Consider the following 18,126-nt stretch of genomic DNA (forward strand, 5'->3'; position numbering starts at 1 on the left):
ATTTTAGAAATTACTTGCTGTTTTCAAATTTTAGCCTTCATTTTTATTTCTAAAAACCTACTGTGTTCTTCAGAACACCAAAGTTTTAAGTATTGGAAAGCCAGTTTTTAGAGTTTTTTGCCTAAATAGCCTTTTAGAGAGGAATATGTCCTGTTTGAACATATTAAGCTGTCTTTGGTGACTAAAATAGATTGGGGCGCTTTAGTATTTAGACATAGGATGGCCCGTGGTGGCCATATTTTGTATGAAGTTTTGTTTGTTTATATGTAGAATTACTGAATCCTTTTTAGGTCACTTAGTCATCAGGAAAGGCAGATGACCTAAACTCCAGGAGTTGGATATCTTAAGTTTAAAACTTGCAACTTTTTTTCTTGTGTGTGTTTTTTCCCCCACTTGAAAACTGAGACTGCTTTTATCGCTTTTACAGTTGAAAATGTTTAAATTCTAATGCAAAATGCCTGTGGCCTAAATCCAAGGTAGTAGTAATATTTGTCCATCACAGTAGAAATCACTGTATAAAGGTTGATTGGCACAGACAACAAATTGATGTCAAGAATCAATTCAGTAGCAACTAGTAGACGGCATATTACATTCATTATGTAAAGTCAGCCCAATGGAATAGACCTGTATTGTTTACATTGCCTAGAAAGAGAAAAAAAGTCAGATATCAAGAATTTATTTTTTTACTTATTCTTTTACATTTAGTAAGTTGAGAATTCAAGAAATGAAAAAAAAATATCTTTGGGATATTTTTAGAATTCATTTTACAGTCAGAAATTATGTTGACTACTTATGCCATTGAAATAGTCTTCCCATCATTGTACACTTAATCAGAATTGTATTGTTTTATTCTTTTCTATGTGTTTGAAGTAATTTTGTTAAATGTCTTTGAAGCTCTTGACAGTTTGGTAGACCCTTAGCAGATTTACATAAAATACTTGTGACATAATTTTTTATTTATAGATGTATAAATTATATGAATTATGCAAAGTCAAGATCATGACTTGTTAAGAATTATGCTTACTTTGTTTCTGTGATGTCCATGTATGTGAGAAAATTGTTACCCATTTTTTTAATAATGACTGACTTTCTTCCACTTTCCTTTAAAACTCATTCTAAAGGAAGCATTAAGCTTCCTTAATGATTTATTCTATTAAATTTGTTGTGAATTTTGTAAACTTTCTTAAGATTTTGGCTAAGTCATTCAGAAAGCTGATTTTCACTAAGTTGTACACCTGTTCCTTTCAAACTTTAGTGTACTTTCAGATGGTATTTAAATTTTTCTGGACAGTGGCAGAAGGAAGTTACAGAACTGTCCTTATTTATACTGAAGACGTACCAATTTTAAGCCTTCAAAAATCTGAAGAACGTTCTGCCACCTGGCAAGCAAGCACAAGGTCCCAAGATCTATCCCTGGTACCAAAAAAAAAAAAAAAATCTGAAGAACAAACTAAAGATATGATAGAACTGCTTAAGCCTATAAGACAAGCCATCAGTTGCAAAACTTAACTATATTAGAAAAGCTATTGCACAACTTCTAGGATGGAAATGAAATTTATGAAAGAAGGATTCTTGATTTTTTTCTATATCTCTTAAGGATGTAGATAATACAACTGTTGTCAATATGGTTGGGATTTCTAGTGATTGTTTTGATTTCCTAATGTAAATCATTTACATTTTCTGTTGAAAAAAAATGTGGTCCTTGGTCCAAAAATCTGATATAATGTAGTTTAAGCATGAATTCTTTACCAGTAACTACTGTTAAATGGTTCTTAACTTGGAGGAAAAAGGCAGAACTAACTTGATAATTACCTTGTTTGATTGTAAATATTCTAGGTTTGGATTTGTAGTAGATATAGTAAAAGATATATATTTTATGTTAATCTTTTTCACCCTTTCAAAGATGTAGGAAAAAGTTAGAGTGGTTCTTGTCTCACCTGTATATTTTTGGGATATCTAAATTTCATTATGGAAATAAATCTTGATTAAATAGATAACACCAAAACAGGTAACTCAGATTTAGAAGATTTATTTGGGATATCAAGGTATAATTTTTAAATGGATGTAGTTGTGACTAAATGTTAAAATTATTAAAGATATCTGTTAATGTTTTCTGGCACAACTTTTTGTACTGGTTTATAATTTAGGTGTATGCCTTTGACATAATCTCACTTTTACTTTGGATAGAATACAATGGAAGTATTTTTCTTAGAAATGTTTTCTTTTAGTCTATTAGATTGAGTTATTCTCCCATCTATTATGAAGTTATGGGTTATAAATAATGAATATCTTTGCTTATGGAAAAAATGCTTCATATGGGAATAACAGGGTTTTTTGGTTTTTACTTGTTTAGGTGCTTCCCCTTCCTCAGTTTTATTTCTTCAGCATACGGCTTAAATGTTATAAAGTGCTTATTCTTTCTACCTATCAGACTAATAATTTTTTCAGGTTAGAGTTCTGCTTTAAGGTTAGGATTGTTAGAAGAATCTTAAAATTCTTTAGAAAGATAATATGTGGATAACTTCAGAAGTTCAGGTCTAGAGAATCCTGGATTTCCTTCAGGTAACTTTTTATAACTTTGTAATATTTTAGCCTGACACATGCAGTTTCTTGAATCATATGGTGATAATATTAGTTAACCCTTTCCTCTGCCACACGTTTGCCTCCTTAACCTCGTCTTTATCCCTGGTTTTTAAAAAGCCTTATCACTTCTGATTGGTTGCAGACTCGAGAATGAACAATCCGTCAGAAACCAGTAAACCATCTATGGAGAATGCAGATGGCAACACAGGTAAGGCAAGGTTCTCTGATCCTACTTTGGCAAATACAAAACAATTTGTTCATTGAGTTGGCAAGTATGATTTAGTACCTGCAGGAATCAGAATTATGTTTATTTAATATTATCTAACATTCTTCTACAGATTGCTTCATCTCTCTACTTCATCTGTTAGAGCAACTGCATTGTAGTTATGAGAATAGTCCTGTGGGTCAGATAGTGGTGAGCATGAGTTAGGGATTTGCCACTTAGTAACTGTGACTGTAGGCAGTTTCTTCAGTATTTTTGAGACTTAATTTATTCAATTGTAAAATAGGGATATTTCATAAAGCATTATGAGTATTAAATGAGATAATGGTGCCAGCTATATTCAGTTAAGTTTCTCTTGTTACAGATACTAATCAAAATAGTAATCTGATCCACCCCTCATTTGATATAAATTAGTTATGATAGTGTCAATAAAGAGTACTCACTTCTATACATTCTTTTATTTTTTAATTTTAAATTGGATTAAACCTTTTATAAGGAGAAAATTAGCGTATAAATGAGAAAAAGCCCCATGAGAGACAGGTACATCTATAAAAAAGACAGTTTGTTCTCCATAGCCCATACCTGTAAGTCTGTGTCTTACTCAGAGGACATTTATTATGTCGTCTTCCAGAGGTGGTATAGGGACTTCTCAGTTTCTGGTGGAGGCATAAATTAAAATATTAAGCCATGTTGAGAAGGGAATTGTGGGCAAATGTGCACAGAAAGTAATTGTTTGTAAAATAAACTAGATTTTTCACTTGCAGAGAGGATTCCTTCTTTGACTATCATTTTAAAATGTGCACAGCTATGGGAGATGGTGTGAATGAGATTATTTTTATTCTGTTTCCTCCTTCTACTGGCTACAACCTTATAATTTGCAGTAGGTGGATGAGTTAAATCAATATAAGTTTCCTGCCTGCTCATTTTTTATTATAAACTGTCCTGTACCTGGAGATGCTTGTTAACCTTTTCTCTCTAAAATGTCCGATGCCTACATCTCTATGTGAAATTGAGCTCTGAGGCTTACACGTTCAGCCTGTGTATTAGTGTCTGTTCCTCTGTGTCCAGCCACCTGTCTACTGGGCTGTCGCCTAAGAAGGGGGAGGGTAGTCTCATATTTGTCTGAATTCTCAGCCATTTTTCTTCCTAGCATTTCTGTGTCCCTTTCGGACCCCATGTTTCTTTATTTCAGTCAGTACAGGTGCTTTGGCCACTGCCAAAGCCGTGGGGCTTGCTTACAGAGACAGTTCAGTTGACCAACGGGGAGGATGGGGAGAGCAGAGAGGACAGTTGTGCCTAAAGATCAGCTTACAGGAAGAGACAAGGTGTTTTCTCAAAGGGAAACAGACTCACGGAATGATTAGACAGCACAGAAATATCTGCTATATCAAACTTTGGGAATCCTCGTATTTACTTTAACCCCACAGTTTCAGTAACTATAATTTGTTGAGCACCTACAACATTTAATAAAACTCCACAGTCATGACTTTTTTTAATCCTAAGCACTGTACACATTACTTGATTTCAGTTTAAGTTCTTATGACAAGTTAGATGTCTTTTCAAAGAATAGAAAATTAAAGCACAAAACTAGGAAGTAAAGACAGGTTTAAAATTTATTCCCTATGTGTAATTTTTCTCATGAGCCTCAATAAAATACAACTTAGGATTTAAGCAGCGCTTTGTGTAATGTTCTGCCCTGAAACCATTTACAGGGTTATATAAGATAAAATCTGAGCACGCTGGAGGCCAAAATAGGATCAAACATTTGAAGTCTACTGGAATTGGTGGTGCATTCCTGTAATCCCAGTATTTGGGAAGCTGAGACAGGAAGATCACCATCAGTTCAAGGCCATCCTGAACTACTAAAAAAGAAAAAATTTGATGCCACCCTGTGCCACATAGCAACTTCCAGGAAACCCTGAACCAACAATCTGTCTCAAGAAAAGAAAAAGATGAATTCTGGCTGGAGCATGCATTGAAACAGTCTTATCAGTTTCTTGCCCTATTTTAATGTGGAATGCTTGGCCACTTGCTTTCCTCATAGAGCTGGGCGTTACCAGTTTACACAGTTACTTTTAATGCCTCTAAAACTAATTCAGGGACCAAGAGGTGTATTTCTGTAGACTTTACTTCCATCACCAGCAGTGGCAGTTTGTTTCCTCTTTCCTCTACGAGACAATGGTTTTTTGTAAGAGTTACTGCTGATGCAGTAACGTATAGCTGGATCAAATGTGAAATGATCAGCTGTCCTAACTCTGAAGTAGAGCAGAGTTCACTTCTGTTTGTCTACTGTAGCATTTGTTACATTAGTCAAATTAAAAATTAGTTTCATTTTAGGGACCTGTATTCTCACTTGAGTATAACAGAAACCTTGACCGTCAGTTTCTCAGATGTTCCAGACCTTTTTCTTAGTGCCTCTCACTGATGTCGATTTGATAGTTTACAAATGTAAAAATACTTTTGAGTTCTGGTTTGCATGGTTAGTTATCATGTTTGATATATTAGGAATAAAATTATAGTTTTTTTAGATATATGCTTATACATCGTTTTTAAAAATATGAGCCTACAGGCAGCTGTTTATTAGTTATTTAATTATAATTTTTTGGTAGTTTATGAAAAAACAATAAAATTTTTAATTGGAAAGAACCCTTAACATTATAAATAAAATTGATGTATCGTATTTTCTGGATTCAGAATACTTTTTGGTTAACCAGATTTTCCTGAAATGTTTATAATTGTAATAATTATCATTTGTGAAATTCTAAGGACAGTGATATTACTTAAAATTATGTTGATATGTTACTTCCTTGCCTTTCTCCTGCCATTGATTTATTTAAGAATCCAAATCTGGCAGAGCATTTTTGTCAGATAACCCTTTTATGCTTACAGAACATCTATGGTTCAGGCTTGTTCAGGTTTATCTATTCCATGTGTAAAATATTACTGTTGTTGTTATTAGATATAATAGGAACAGATGAGACTCCCACTCCCTTTAAGAGAAAAGACAAACACAGATAACTGATTCTGGGTAGATGATGGTACGTAATTCCAGAGCAAATACCGAGAAGTGCCATAGTGGTGCTGATGAGGTGTTTCGAGGAAATTTGAATGTTTATTATCCTGAGAAGAAGGAACCATCAGGGAGGAAGAGATTGAAGAAAGAAAAATAATTGATGGAATTAGGGTAGGGAAAGAAGGCTAGGATAAAAAAACAGAATGAAGGATTAACTTTGAAAGTGAAAAGTATATGCCCTTTTCTCTAAAATTGGGAGGATTATGTTGTATCTTCAGTGCACAAGGACCGTGGTGTACACTGTAGGATCACAAAGTTGAATAAAATACTGACTTGTTTTTTGTTACAAAAAATTTTGTAGAAAAAACAAAACAATTTGTCTTATAACAGAAATTGAAAAGATTCATGAAAAGTATTTGTGAGTACATGAGAATTCAGTGTAGGGAGAAATTATGTCTAGCTGAGGTGATCAGGGAAGACTTGGAGAAGGTGGAGTGCACTACCTTGAAGGCTGGATAGATAGAATGTAAATGTAGTGGTAGCAAGCAGTGTATGTTCAGCGTGAACGAATAGTAAACACTAAGAGGGGGAAAAAGAAATCTGCCCCATATCTTCAGTTCTTCCATCATGTCATATGATCCTCACAATTATGCTATTCTTCTAGCTCTTCAGACTTCAGTACAGTTATTACCATTATCATTGGCGTATTATTTTTGTAAACTTATCCCTGGTAGTTAGATTTTTTTTTTCTTTTTTTCTGACACTGGGAATTAGGTCAGGCCTTCAATGCTGAACTGTAGCCTCAGCCTTTTTTTTTTTAGATAGGGTCTCATTAATTGTCCAGGCCGGGCTTGAACTTGGTGAAACTTCTGCCTCATCCTCCCAGAGAGATTACAGGCATGTACCACCACACCTCACTTAAAATTATTTTTTATAATTAATGAAAGTATTTTTCTGGTGATACTTGTTTTGAACTGTAAAAGCTTATTTTTTTTTAAAGCAGTCAGCTAATCTGTTAATTCATTGAGTTTGTAGTCAGTTGACTGTAAGGTTTTTCACCTGAGTTATGGTAGATCCAAGATTTCTCCAGCCTGTCTTTTTTCACTTCATTTTTATGCAGATGCTGCCCTCTCCCTGGGATAATACCAAGATGTTTATGACAAATCAAAAGGCTAAGTAAATGTATTAATGCAACCTAATATACAGTTATGAAGTGGCACCCCAGAAATATCATGAGAATTTTCTCATAACCAGTGTTGTGTTTGTTCTGTGGTATCTACTAGTGCCATTGCTGGTATTAGAAAACTATCTTCATAAAAGAGGATATTCAGATGTCATTTTCTCCTACATGAAAAGGAAGGATCCTTGAAAGGCCAGGTTGTCGGTTAATATACTTGCTATTCTTCATAGTCATTTAAGAACTTCATGCCTTAACCAGCATTTTAGAAACTATTTCTAGATAAAATGTCAGAGTTTTCAAAAGTCTCAGAAAATCACCAGGGGACAAGGTTCAAATAAAGTCCTCATCAGAGCAGAGTAGAGTGATTGCAGATTTCAGATTCTGAAGGACTATCTTCCCTTAGTTCTTTTTATTATCACTTTAATGTTTATTACATATTTTACTGTGTGGGGTATACTCTGCACTAGCCAGCGTGTTCATATAAGCCTGAGTATAAAAATCCCAATAGTAATTCTTGTTGGAATTCCTTCATGGTGAAGTTTTAATAATGAGTGGCTTAATTACTTTTTTCATTGCTGAGACAAAATACCAAACACTCAAAGTTAAAGGAAGAAAATTTTATTTCAGCTCACAGTTTGTAGAAGTTTCAATCCATAGTCAGCTGGCTCCAAGGCCCGCATTTCACAGTGGCATCACATGGGAGAAACAGTTCCTGGCGAGGCAGGGAAGCAGTAAGTAGAAGCGGACTGCCTTTCCCTTTTCTCACAAACAGGCTACAGACCTTTTGGGTGGTGCCACTCATACCCAGGGTGGGGCTTCTGTTTTCAGTAAATCCTGTCAGTCATGGCCAGCACTATGCTAATTCCAATCAGTGGCCTAATTTACTACCACAGACCCTTAGTCCCAGTACCACACACCCTGGATCCTTTGGGGGGACAGCTGGACACAAGCAGTAACTCAAGCAGTGAGTGATTCTGTGTGTCATTCAAGGTGCCTGAAGCACTTGCAGAGAGCCTCAGGAGCACGGTAAAGAATATATTACTCTGTTCTTGGCCTGGAAGCAAACACTGAACACCTACAGGAAAGATAGATCTTCCAGTCATGTTTAATTTGATAAGTGTCTGCTACAGGATGTAGTTTCTAAGAGCTTCTGACCACTACATATCGAGAAACTTGCCCTGATCCTGCCCACTCATGTACATGAGGTCTTTAAATTTTATGTGTGGGAGGGGGAGAAGGGAGCTATAATTAGTGAATCTATAAAAATAGTGACATCTGAATTATTATTATACTTTTGCTAAATGAGTGAACGGTTGATCTTATTGCCAAAAGATAAACCAATAACAAATTTCAAACTTTAAAATTAGTATACATTTTTATTCATTTCTAGTAGAAATGTGGAACACTAATGAGGGATTTGTTTCTGAAAGGCTGCTTTAGGCACAAATTATCAGAGATTGACTAATGTTCTCCTTTTTACCTTAGACGGCAGCTTAGTTTTGTGTCATGTCACTTTTTTCATAATTTTTTTCCCAACAGGAATAAAAGACTTTTTGATATAAAAGAATTTTCCAGCCATGTTACACTTATATCTTGCTTGAAGCAAAAACTACACTCCATTACTCTTTCAATTAGATCTACTATGTAGCATCCTGGCCTAGAGCAGTAGCAGCAGAAACTGGGAGTCAAATTTAATGAGCTACTGGGAGAGAAGAAGAGGAGATTGAGAGGGAGTGAAAAAGAAAGAAGGAAAGGGTATGATCTAAAATGAATACCTGTATTTGGCATGGGCTAAGATAGATGTGGTGCATTCTCTGAGTAGAGACTGTCCAAGAGGAAAGTAGATTTGACAATGCGGTGATGCATTTCAGTTCTGAAAATGTTACATTGGAAATGCCTGAGGTATTTGCAGGTGAATGTATGGGCAGTTGAAGATGAAATGTTCCTGAAGAGAGAAGTCTGAGTTTCTTAGGTACAAGAATCCTTAATAGGAAGATGCACCTGAGAGCAGTGTAGAATAAGTCAAGAAGAGGACGAAGGGCAGAGCTCTTCTGTACCATTGAAGTGGTGCAGATGAAGAGGAGTCCAGGCACTGTGCAGTAGGATGTTTAAATTTCATTCGGGCAGGATGGCACACACCTGTAATCTCAGCACTTAGGGAGGCTGAAACAGGAGGATTGCAAGTTTGACCCAGCCTAGACATTTTAGCAACTTAGCAAAATTGTCTCAAAAAACGAGCTGGAATGTAACTCAGTTCAAAGGCCCTGGCCCTCAGTTCAGGCCCCAACATCACCCTCCCCAAAATGAAATTACATAAAATAAAAATTCAGTTCTTTAGAAACCCTAGCCACACGTTTAATACTTAGTGGCTACCGTGTTGAGTTCCATATACATAGAACATTCCATCATCATCATCAAAAATTCTGTTGGACAGTGTTTAAGTTGATTAAGAAAAAACAGCCATAGAAATCAGAAGTAAACGGCAGTTTCATTACACAGGGGTGGTATTCATTGGTCAGGAGTTGAGACACAGGAGGCTTAAAATGTGACTCTTGGATCTCACAGTTACTGGGACCTTTTAAGGGGTGTAGATAAATGGTGGGAAAGAAATTGTGTGGGACAGAGTAGTGAATGGATGATTGAGGAAAGGGGATGAGAACTATAGGTAACTTAATGGAAGCGCGGTCACAGGCTTGTACAGCTAGTGGTTAAGAGCTCAGACCCTAAAATCAAACCACCTGTGTTCATATCCTGGTTCCTTCCTTCACTTACTTGTTATATTACCTTGAGCAATTTCTTCCTGTTTTGCCATTGTCTGCAAGATGGGTGTAAATAATAATCCATCCCATAGTATTGATGTACAGTATGTGGAAAGCAAGTAGTGTTATGAGTATACAATGGCAATGTTACATAAAGAGAAGGGAAAAAATGGGAGAGGAGGTTAGGAAAGTCCCCCCGGTGGAGCAATTTGGGTATGTCTCTATGCTAAGAGAGAGGAATAGGTAGAGGGCCAGGATAAAGAAAGAAGAAACCATTCAAAGCTGAGTTCCTGAGGAGAAGGAGATGTTCGGTTTTCCAATCACAGGTGGATGAAGTAGCCTAAAGTAGAAGCCCCCTGCCTTAAAAAAGGGGAGAGTAAAGGAGGTAAAAATACAGATAAGTTTTTAGGGGAAAGGAAATATAAGGAAATATAAATATGTTGCTCTGGTAGGATTGGTAGGAGAGACAATTAGGGATTTTTTTTGTGTGACACTATAAAAATGAAAACGGGTAGAATTGCAGTAGGGTCTGAGAGTAGATAAGTCATCCAGATAAATAAACAATGTAAGAAGGATTCATAGCAAAGGGTCAGAACTCAAGCTAAGAACCCTGACATCACATACAGTCAGAAGGCAAGGACTTGTGCTGAGCATTCAGGGGCGGCTTTCTGTTTTTGAGGAAGGCGAGAAGCTCCCACCACGCAGCTGGCTCACATCTTACAGGAAGGGTGAGAGAGCACTCGATGGGGTTCAAAGGCTGGAGAGAGAGGCAGCAAGGCAAATGCCAAGTTCTTTGCCAACAGAAGTGTAAATAAGATATTAGGATATTAGAATAAAGACTTCCTGTCTGGTTTTCTTGGTCCTCAATGTATTCTCATTTATGTCAAATGTTTAAGTTATTTGAAAAAAAAATGATCTCAACAGCTGATAAGTCACAAGGGCATTTATTTTTCTACAATTAAGAGTAAAGTTAGTAAGATCTGGGTTGGTTTTTTGTGTGTGTGTGGTACCAGGGATCGAACTCTGGACCTTGCCCTTGCAAGGCAGTCTCGGTGCCACTGAGCTAAATCCCTGGCAGTAAAATCTGTTTTAATAGAACCTTTGCTCCAGATAGATTTTTCAGTTTAATGAACATTATTAACAGCTATAGAAATCTTTATGTGTCATCTGTAAGATGATACAAAAAATGATTTACAAACATACATACTTTTACTTAGGAAGTAAAGGATAACGATTGTCCATCCTGTAGATGATCTATCTGTGTCATCAGTTTTTGATTCTGCCTTTTCTCTTGTAGTAGCATAGAATCTTTCTGTTGCATAAGTGACAAATCTTTTTAGATTTCCACTGTCCCAGATTTCTCCTATTTATAATGGTGGCTCAGGTGGAAGAAACCGCCCACCCACACAGTAAGAAATGAGCAGAAGCTTAGTTTTCCTAGAAGACCTTTCACCATTATTTACATCCCATGGTTGCTTGACTCCCTGTGAACTTTATTTGGAATTTGTGCTTGCTTGTTGTGATTTAATGAGAAGCACAACTATTATCATTAATTTCTATAAGATATCTGAAATTTAAGCTATGTTGGTAAATTTTCCATGAGTGCTTTAAATTTACTACTAGAAATCTGTGAATAATGTGCTTCTTTATTACATATATTAAATACTATCTAAAGTATAGCTGCTGAGTGATGAAAATAGCTTTTGTAAACCTCATGTTCCAAAATCTATCAGGTCTTCCTTCAAGGAATTATTATTTTTTTCATACACAATCAAACAAGTGTGAACCTTTCATGTTTCTTGATCTTTAATGGATAATTAGTCGGGTGAGGCTGCCTGCTATAGATAGATGAATCAGTAAGGCAGTTAGCTGTCAAACTTAGCATAATATTTCAAGGTTAACCCACTTTAAAGCATGTTATCAGTATTTCATTCCTTTTTATGGCCAGATAATATTCCATTATAGGGATATACCACAGTTTACCCATTTATCTATTGAACATCTGGGGTTTTTCTACTTTAGTTGACTATTGTGAATAATGGTGCTATGAATATTTATGTACATGGGTTTATTTGAATACATATTTTTCATTCTTTAGCAGTAGAGTTGCTAGGTCATATATTAAGTCTGTGTTTGACTTTTTTTGATTTTTGTGTTTGGTTTTTTTGGTACTGGGGATTGAACTCGGGACCTTCTGCTTGCGAGGCAGGCAGCAGAACCACTGAGCTAAATCCCCGGCCCCTGTGTTTGACTTTTTGATTATTCTTTTGTGTTTTGGGGGGTTTTTTTGGTACCGGGGATCGAACTCTGGTCCTTGCGCTTGTGCAGCAGGTGGCGAAACCACTGAGCTAGATGCCTGGCCCTGTGTTTGACTTTTTAAAGAGCTGCCATGTCATTTTCCATAGCAGCTGACAACTTTACATTTTCCCAGTCAATGTTCAAGATTTCCAGTTTCTCTGCCTCTTTGCAGACATTGTTTTCTTTTTTGTTTTTTTTAACCTAAATTGCAGCCATCATCATGGGTTATATAATATAGTTTAAAAGTGACAAATCTTCATTTTCTTCAGGAAATAATAGCATTAGCAACTGTAACCTTTTTTTCTCTATCATTGCTTTCGTACATCTCTCTTTATATATATCATGGCCAAAATGTCTTGATAGAATGAAGTGAACAGGGGGCAATGAATAGAGTGTGTTACACCTGAGTCGTTAGCTTTTTCTCCTCTTTCACCTTGGTGGTTCATGCTTCATTCTGTTACCCCTCCCACATTTATAATCTCATCTCTCCGGCTTAGCCACACTGAATCTCTCAAAGCACTTTGTGTCTTTCTTAGAGCAAGTGCCATATTCTGCTTTATTTTGCTTGAGGGTACTGACAGTACCCCTCTTTCTCATATTTTTTTTTCAGTAGTACTTGTCTTTGTGTTGTTTATTTTCTTATCTATCATGCATATCTAATTATGGTATGGAAACTTGACTTGTTTATCTTTTTAACCCTGGGACCTATCAGAGTATCTAAAATTGTTAGTTAGGATACTTGGATTTTCCAACTGCTATGGAAAATGACATGGCAGCTCTTTAAAAAGTCAAACACAGGGCCAGGCATCTAGCTCAGTGGTTTCGCCACCTGCTGCACAAGCGCAAGGACCAGAGTTCGATCCCCGGTACCAAAAAAACCCCCCAAAACACAAAAGAATAATCAAAAAGTCAAACACAGGGGCCGGGGATTTAGCTCAGTGGTTCTGCTGCCTGCCTCGCAAGCAGAAGGTCCCGAGTTCAATCCCCAGTACCAAAAAAACCAAACACAAAAATCAAAAAAAGTCAAACACAGACTTAATATATGACCTAGCAACTCTACTGCTAAAGAATGAAAAATATGTATTCAAATAAACCCATGTACATAAATATTCATAGCACCATCATTCACAATAGTCAACTAAAGTAGAAAAACCCCAGATGTTCAATAGATAAATGGGCAAACTGTGGTATATCCCTATAATGGAATATTATCTGGCCATAAAAAGGAATGAAATACTGATAACATGCTTTAAAGAAATGCTTGATGTTTTTCTCCCTCATTCACTTAGATTCAACTGAAATGTCACCTGCAGGAAGCTCCCTGATATTTCCTGCTCCCTTTCCTCTTAAAGTTCCATTTAAATGTTCTGACAGTGCTGTGTATATATCAGTATATGTTTATGAAACTGTACACCCTGACCAGACTCTCCCTACCTTTCTTCTCTGTTTTCCTGATACCCAGTTTTTTTCATTTCCCCACACTGGAACATAAGGTATATGAAGATGTGGTTGTCTCTCTTCTTCACTGCTGTACTTTAATACTAAAACAGTATCTGCCACATAGTAGATACTTAGTGTTTGTTTAATGAATGAACGAATGAATGAACAAATGAATGAATAGGTCTGAAAACTACTCAAGGGCTGTCACTATTCATCTTTATAACCTCAGCTTTTGGATTGTATTGCTAAGTATTTGTTGAATATATCTTTATTTTCTTACAGAAATTTCTTTTTTATATGATATTTTTCATTTATTGTTGATTTTTATACTGAAATAATTATTTAAGAATGGGAAGAAATGTACATAACTAAAAAGAGTTGACTCACTGAAAATAGGAGATGGTTCAATCATAAGTCTTTTGTACATATAAGCATGACAATAAAGAGATTTATCAAAAGCTATTTCTTATTAAAGTAGAATTTCTCTTGAATTGTAGGGTCACCACTCCATTAGTTAAGATTTTAGAAAACAACATCCCGGTGTCTGTATTTTAAAGTACTCATTACATTGGAGTAGATTAAAACTATAGGTTGTACTAAAGTAGGTAAATTCCAGATTCACAAAAAGATCCTTTATATACTGCAAGATAGATTAAGTTTCCAGTTTAAGGAGGTGATGGCACTGTTTCTGAGGCCAGAGTGAATTCAGTTGAATGTAGCTCCCCTAGCTCCCCAGATCCCTAACTGGGTGGAAGGGGGGCGGGGGGGGCATCTGTTTCTGACACTATCTAAGCAAGTGGGGCCGTAACAGATCTGAGAACAGAAAGGGCACCCTTCTTTTTTCTTTTAATAAATAGTCAGGGTTTAGGTGTTCATTTGAAACAAATTAGTTTTGTTCTGATGAAAGTGGAATTTGCCACAGTTCCAAAAAACTCAGTTCTTAGGAGCCAGCATTTTTACTGTGATCTAATTCTGTTGGGTTTCATCTTTAGATCTGAGTGACTGTGTTACCTGGTTTGAGACCTACAGTAACAAATGCCTTTCCATGCATTAAGCAAAAGAATCTTGAGGCCATTGACCTTGGAAAAAAGGGATTTTTTAAAAAGTATTTTCGATGTAGCAAGGTCCTGAAGAGATCATTAAAATATTGTAGTGTAAGTTTTAATTTCTCAATGGATTGATCTATTTGGAAACTTAATATAATCTCTTAAATAAATTTTAAATGTCCTAAGAAAAACTTATATGCTCTATAGGAGTTAAGATTCAAAAAGAAATTATTTATAATTAGTCTGGCCCATAAAGTCTTCCTAAAGAAAATAGATTCCAGGCTGGATATTGAAGAAAGACCAGGTCTTCCAGAGGTAGAGAAGAGGGTTGAAGGCATGTGCTTTTTGATCCCATTGAGGATATCATCTTGGCTTTCTCTGACTCTCCTACCCCTCTTTCTCCTCTTTTGTGTGCTTCCCTCCCCAATGTGCCTCCTCTCCTGTTTATAAATTTTCAGTTAATGTTCAGAGAATACAGACTCCATTCTCATTTATGGAGAAATGACAGCTGATTTTATTCTCATTTATAGAGGACTGTCCTCCGCCTACAAAAAGTAAGTGCATTCCTGAATTGAAATCAAACAGCTAAGTCTGTCTGCCATAAAAGACAGATCATTTTGGAGATGACATTGAAAGAAAAATTGGAAAGAAGACCATTTTAGGAAAGGTGAAACTGAACAAAAATTTTAGTCATCACTGATTATAATGCTTATGGTAGAGAATTTTAAAAATACAGGATAATGTGTTTGCCGTAAACATTTTGATGTGTTTTTTCTCTTTGGAGACATTTTTTGCCAGAGTTGTTATTACTAAATGTAATATTTCTCATGAACTATAAAATGTAATTTGATTCCTTCTTAAAACGTCTTATTTTAATGTAAAAGAATCAGAGCTAGGGAAACAGTCTGTGAGATAGAAACCCAAGGCCCCAAATTGTGATACCTCATCATTTGCCACCCTTGGCTCCCATTATTGGTTAATCGCTTAGTTGATACTCCTTGTGATTGAGCATTGACATTGTTACAGGATGATACAACAAAAGGAGTAATTGGGAGAGAGTTGAGGGAAGGGGGCAGGTGGGAGGTTGTGAATTTCAGTCTGAGCTCAGTTACTATCCATCTCAGATACTTCAGTGGGATTATTTCTGTATATTACTTGGTTTTCTTATTTGTAAAACAAGGAGTTTGGTTAGTTCTTTCAATGTTTTCTTTTCATTTTGTCTTTTTCAAAATGTCACATAAATGATATCATCCAGATGGAGCCTTTGAGTCTGTCTGCTTTCACCAACCATAGTATGTTTGAGATTGGCCTGTGTTGTATATATGTTAGCTCAATTTTATTTCTCCTCTTCCCTTCCACAGAATGTTTCAGAAATATCAAATGTGTATTTATAGTAAATAGGTATAGAATAGACTGTTGTTTTGGGGTGAGATGGGAAACAAGAAGACAAGTGGCGCTTGAGCTAGGTGCTGAAAGGTGCTGACATGCCTAAAATTCACACAAAGCTGAGTAGTATGATCTACTCGTACAGGGAGGAAATCTTTGCCCCTTGGACCCTTGGCTGCTGGCTATGAAGGGAGAAACAGAACTTCCTGGGGTCTGAGAACTTCTTACACTCCATAAAAATCTACCTGTCTCAGCTGGACCTTAACCGTATAAGAGGTACTATCCTTGAATTTGTCTCTTAATTTATTCCATTATATTCTTCATTGCATATTCCTAGATCTTTTCTATTTCTGCTTTGCTGTATTTTTTGTTTTTCTCTTTATGGGTTTTGTTTTGTTTTGGTTTTTGGTGGTATTGAGTACTGAAGCAGAACCTTTTCCCTGAGCTACATCCCTAGGCCCCCCCCCCTTTTATTTCACATTCTTTTTTTTGCACGTCTAATACTTTTTTGGGGGGTACTGGGGATCAACTTGGGACCTTGCGCTTTTGAGGCAGGCAGCAGAACCACTGAGCTAAATCTCCAGCCCTCTTTTATTTTAAATTCTGAGGCAGGGTCTCACTAAATTGCCCAGGCTGAGCTCAAACTTGCAATCCTCCTGCCTCAGCTTCCCAGAGTGCTGGGATTATAGGCATAGACCACAGCTCCTGGCTTGTTTTTGTTTTTTGAAAGTGACTACCTTTTGATGAGTATAAAAATTGTGGCTATTTGATTTAAGCCTCACCACCTCCTTTTTCAATACTTCACATTTTCTGGTTTTTACCCACCTTCTCCTTTTGCCTCTAACAAAGAAATATTTTTCTTTTCCATTATCATCCTCTACTTCTCACTCGTAATTGTATCTTCTCCTATCCTTTAGGTTCCTGCCCCATCTTTTAACCCCCTGTTGTTCTTACCTTCATTGTGTTCTTTCCTGTGGACTCTTTCAGTCCTTTTGCCCTTTCTCCCCTTTGAAATACCATTATCCCCTGCTTCCAGCGCTGCCTGACTTACTGAAAGAGTGAAAACCAACCACCCACCGTGGTTTTATTACCTCTTGCTTGTTCCTTGGTTTTTTGTTTGTTTGGTTTTTTCATAGCAATTGGCAGACTTTAATATCCAAGAAAAATTAAGTCCATCATACATATTAAAATTATAGGAAATTTCATGCAGACATGAAGCTTCCAATCAGCCTTTATGGCAGCTTTTAGAATGAGAATTAGATATAAATACAGTACACTTCATAATTTTATACTGTGATTTATACAGCTTCTCTTGCTCACTTGGTTAACATACCCTAAATCTGCACTATTTTAGAATATGAAAAATTTTTTAAATGCATTGCTAGTTCCTTGTAATTGGGATGTGTACCTAAAATTTTACTGCATGTCATTGTTGGTGTTTTTCTTTTATTATTTTATGTAAAGATAATAATTGTAAAAGTGTAGATGTATGTATTGTTCACGCACTCGTGTGCCTTCCACACTTGCCAAGAAATGGTACCACTTCTCAGAAGGCCTCTGAAGGCCTCTGAATGGGCCATTCGTGGCCCCATTCGTATTCTGTTCTTCTACCATAGGGATGACTACCTTACTGAATTTAGGGTTAATGGTCACATTGCTTTTCTATTGCTGGTTTTCTTCTGCTCAGTGTCATGTTTCTTAGATTCATCCATTTAGTGCATATATCTATAATTCATTTTTACTGGATATAATATCCCATTATATGACTCACAATTTTCATGTACATTCTGTTATAGATGGATATTTGAGTTATTTCCAGGCTTTTGCTATTATGAACAATAGTGCTCTAAAAAATATTGTACTTATCTTTTTATCCATATATGTGAAAAAGTCTCCAGAATATTCCCTTACTAGTGTAACTGCTGAAATTACTCTAGTGTTACTCACAACTGCCAACCAGCCTTCCAAAACAATTGTACTGGCTTATATTGAGAATTTCAGTCTTACCAAAACTTGATATTAACCAACTTTGTAATTTTAGCCAATTTATTGGATATATAGAAGGGTATCTTATTGAGGTTTTAATTTGCATATCTCTAGTTTCCAAGGAAACTGAACATCTTTTTTGTGGTATTTGTGGGCTATTTGTGTTTGTTTAATTTTTTTTAACTTGACATATACAAAGACAATTTTGAAAT

At 36.1% G+C, this 18,126-nt stretch overlaps 1 protein-coding gene across 17 annotated transcripts in view; it reads left to right on the forward strand.

Moving 5' to 3' along the window:
• Positions 1-18,126, forward strand: part of Pou2f1 (POU class 2 homeobox 1) — a 166,791-nt gene that overhangs the window by 90,552 nt on the left and 58,113 nt on the right. For 14 of the 17 annotated variants that reach the window (XM_087206837.1, XM_087206841.1, XM_004865196.4 and 11 more), the window contains one exon: positions 2,726-2,791. The exons of 1 other annotated variant lie outside the window; for it this stretch is intronic. In XM_087206837.1, coding sequence (XP_087062963.1) covers positions 2,726-2,791 — 66 coding nt within the window. Of the gene's footprint in view, positions 1-2,725; positions 2,792-16,073; positions 16,205-18,126 lie in introns of all 17 variants that reach the window. 2 more of the 17 variants (XM_087206843.1, XM_087206842.1) reach the window with 1 other exon arrangement.

Source organism: Heterocephalus glaber, unplaced genomic scaffold, assembly GCF_053883595.1.
Source record: "Heterocephalus glaber isolate CG9 unplaced genomic scaffold, H.glaber_assembly_v1.0 deba00000738, whole genome shotgun sequence".
NCBI lineage: Eukaryota > Metazoa > Chordata > Mammalia > Rodentia > Bathyergidae > Heterocephalus > Heterocephalus glaber.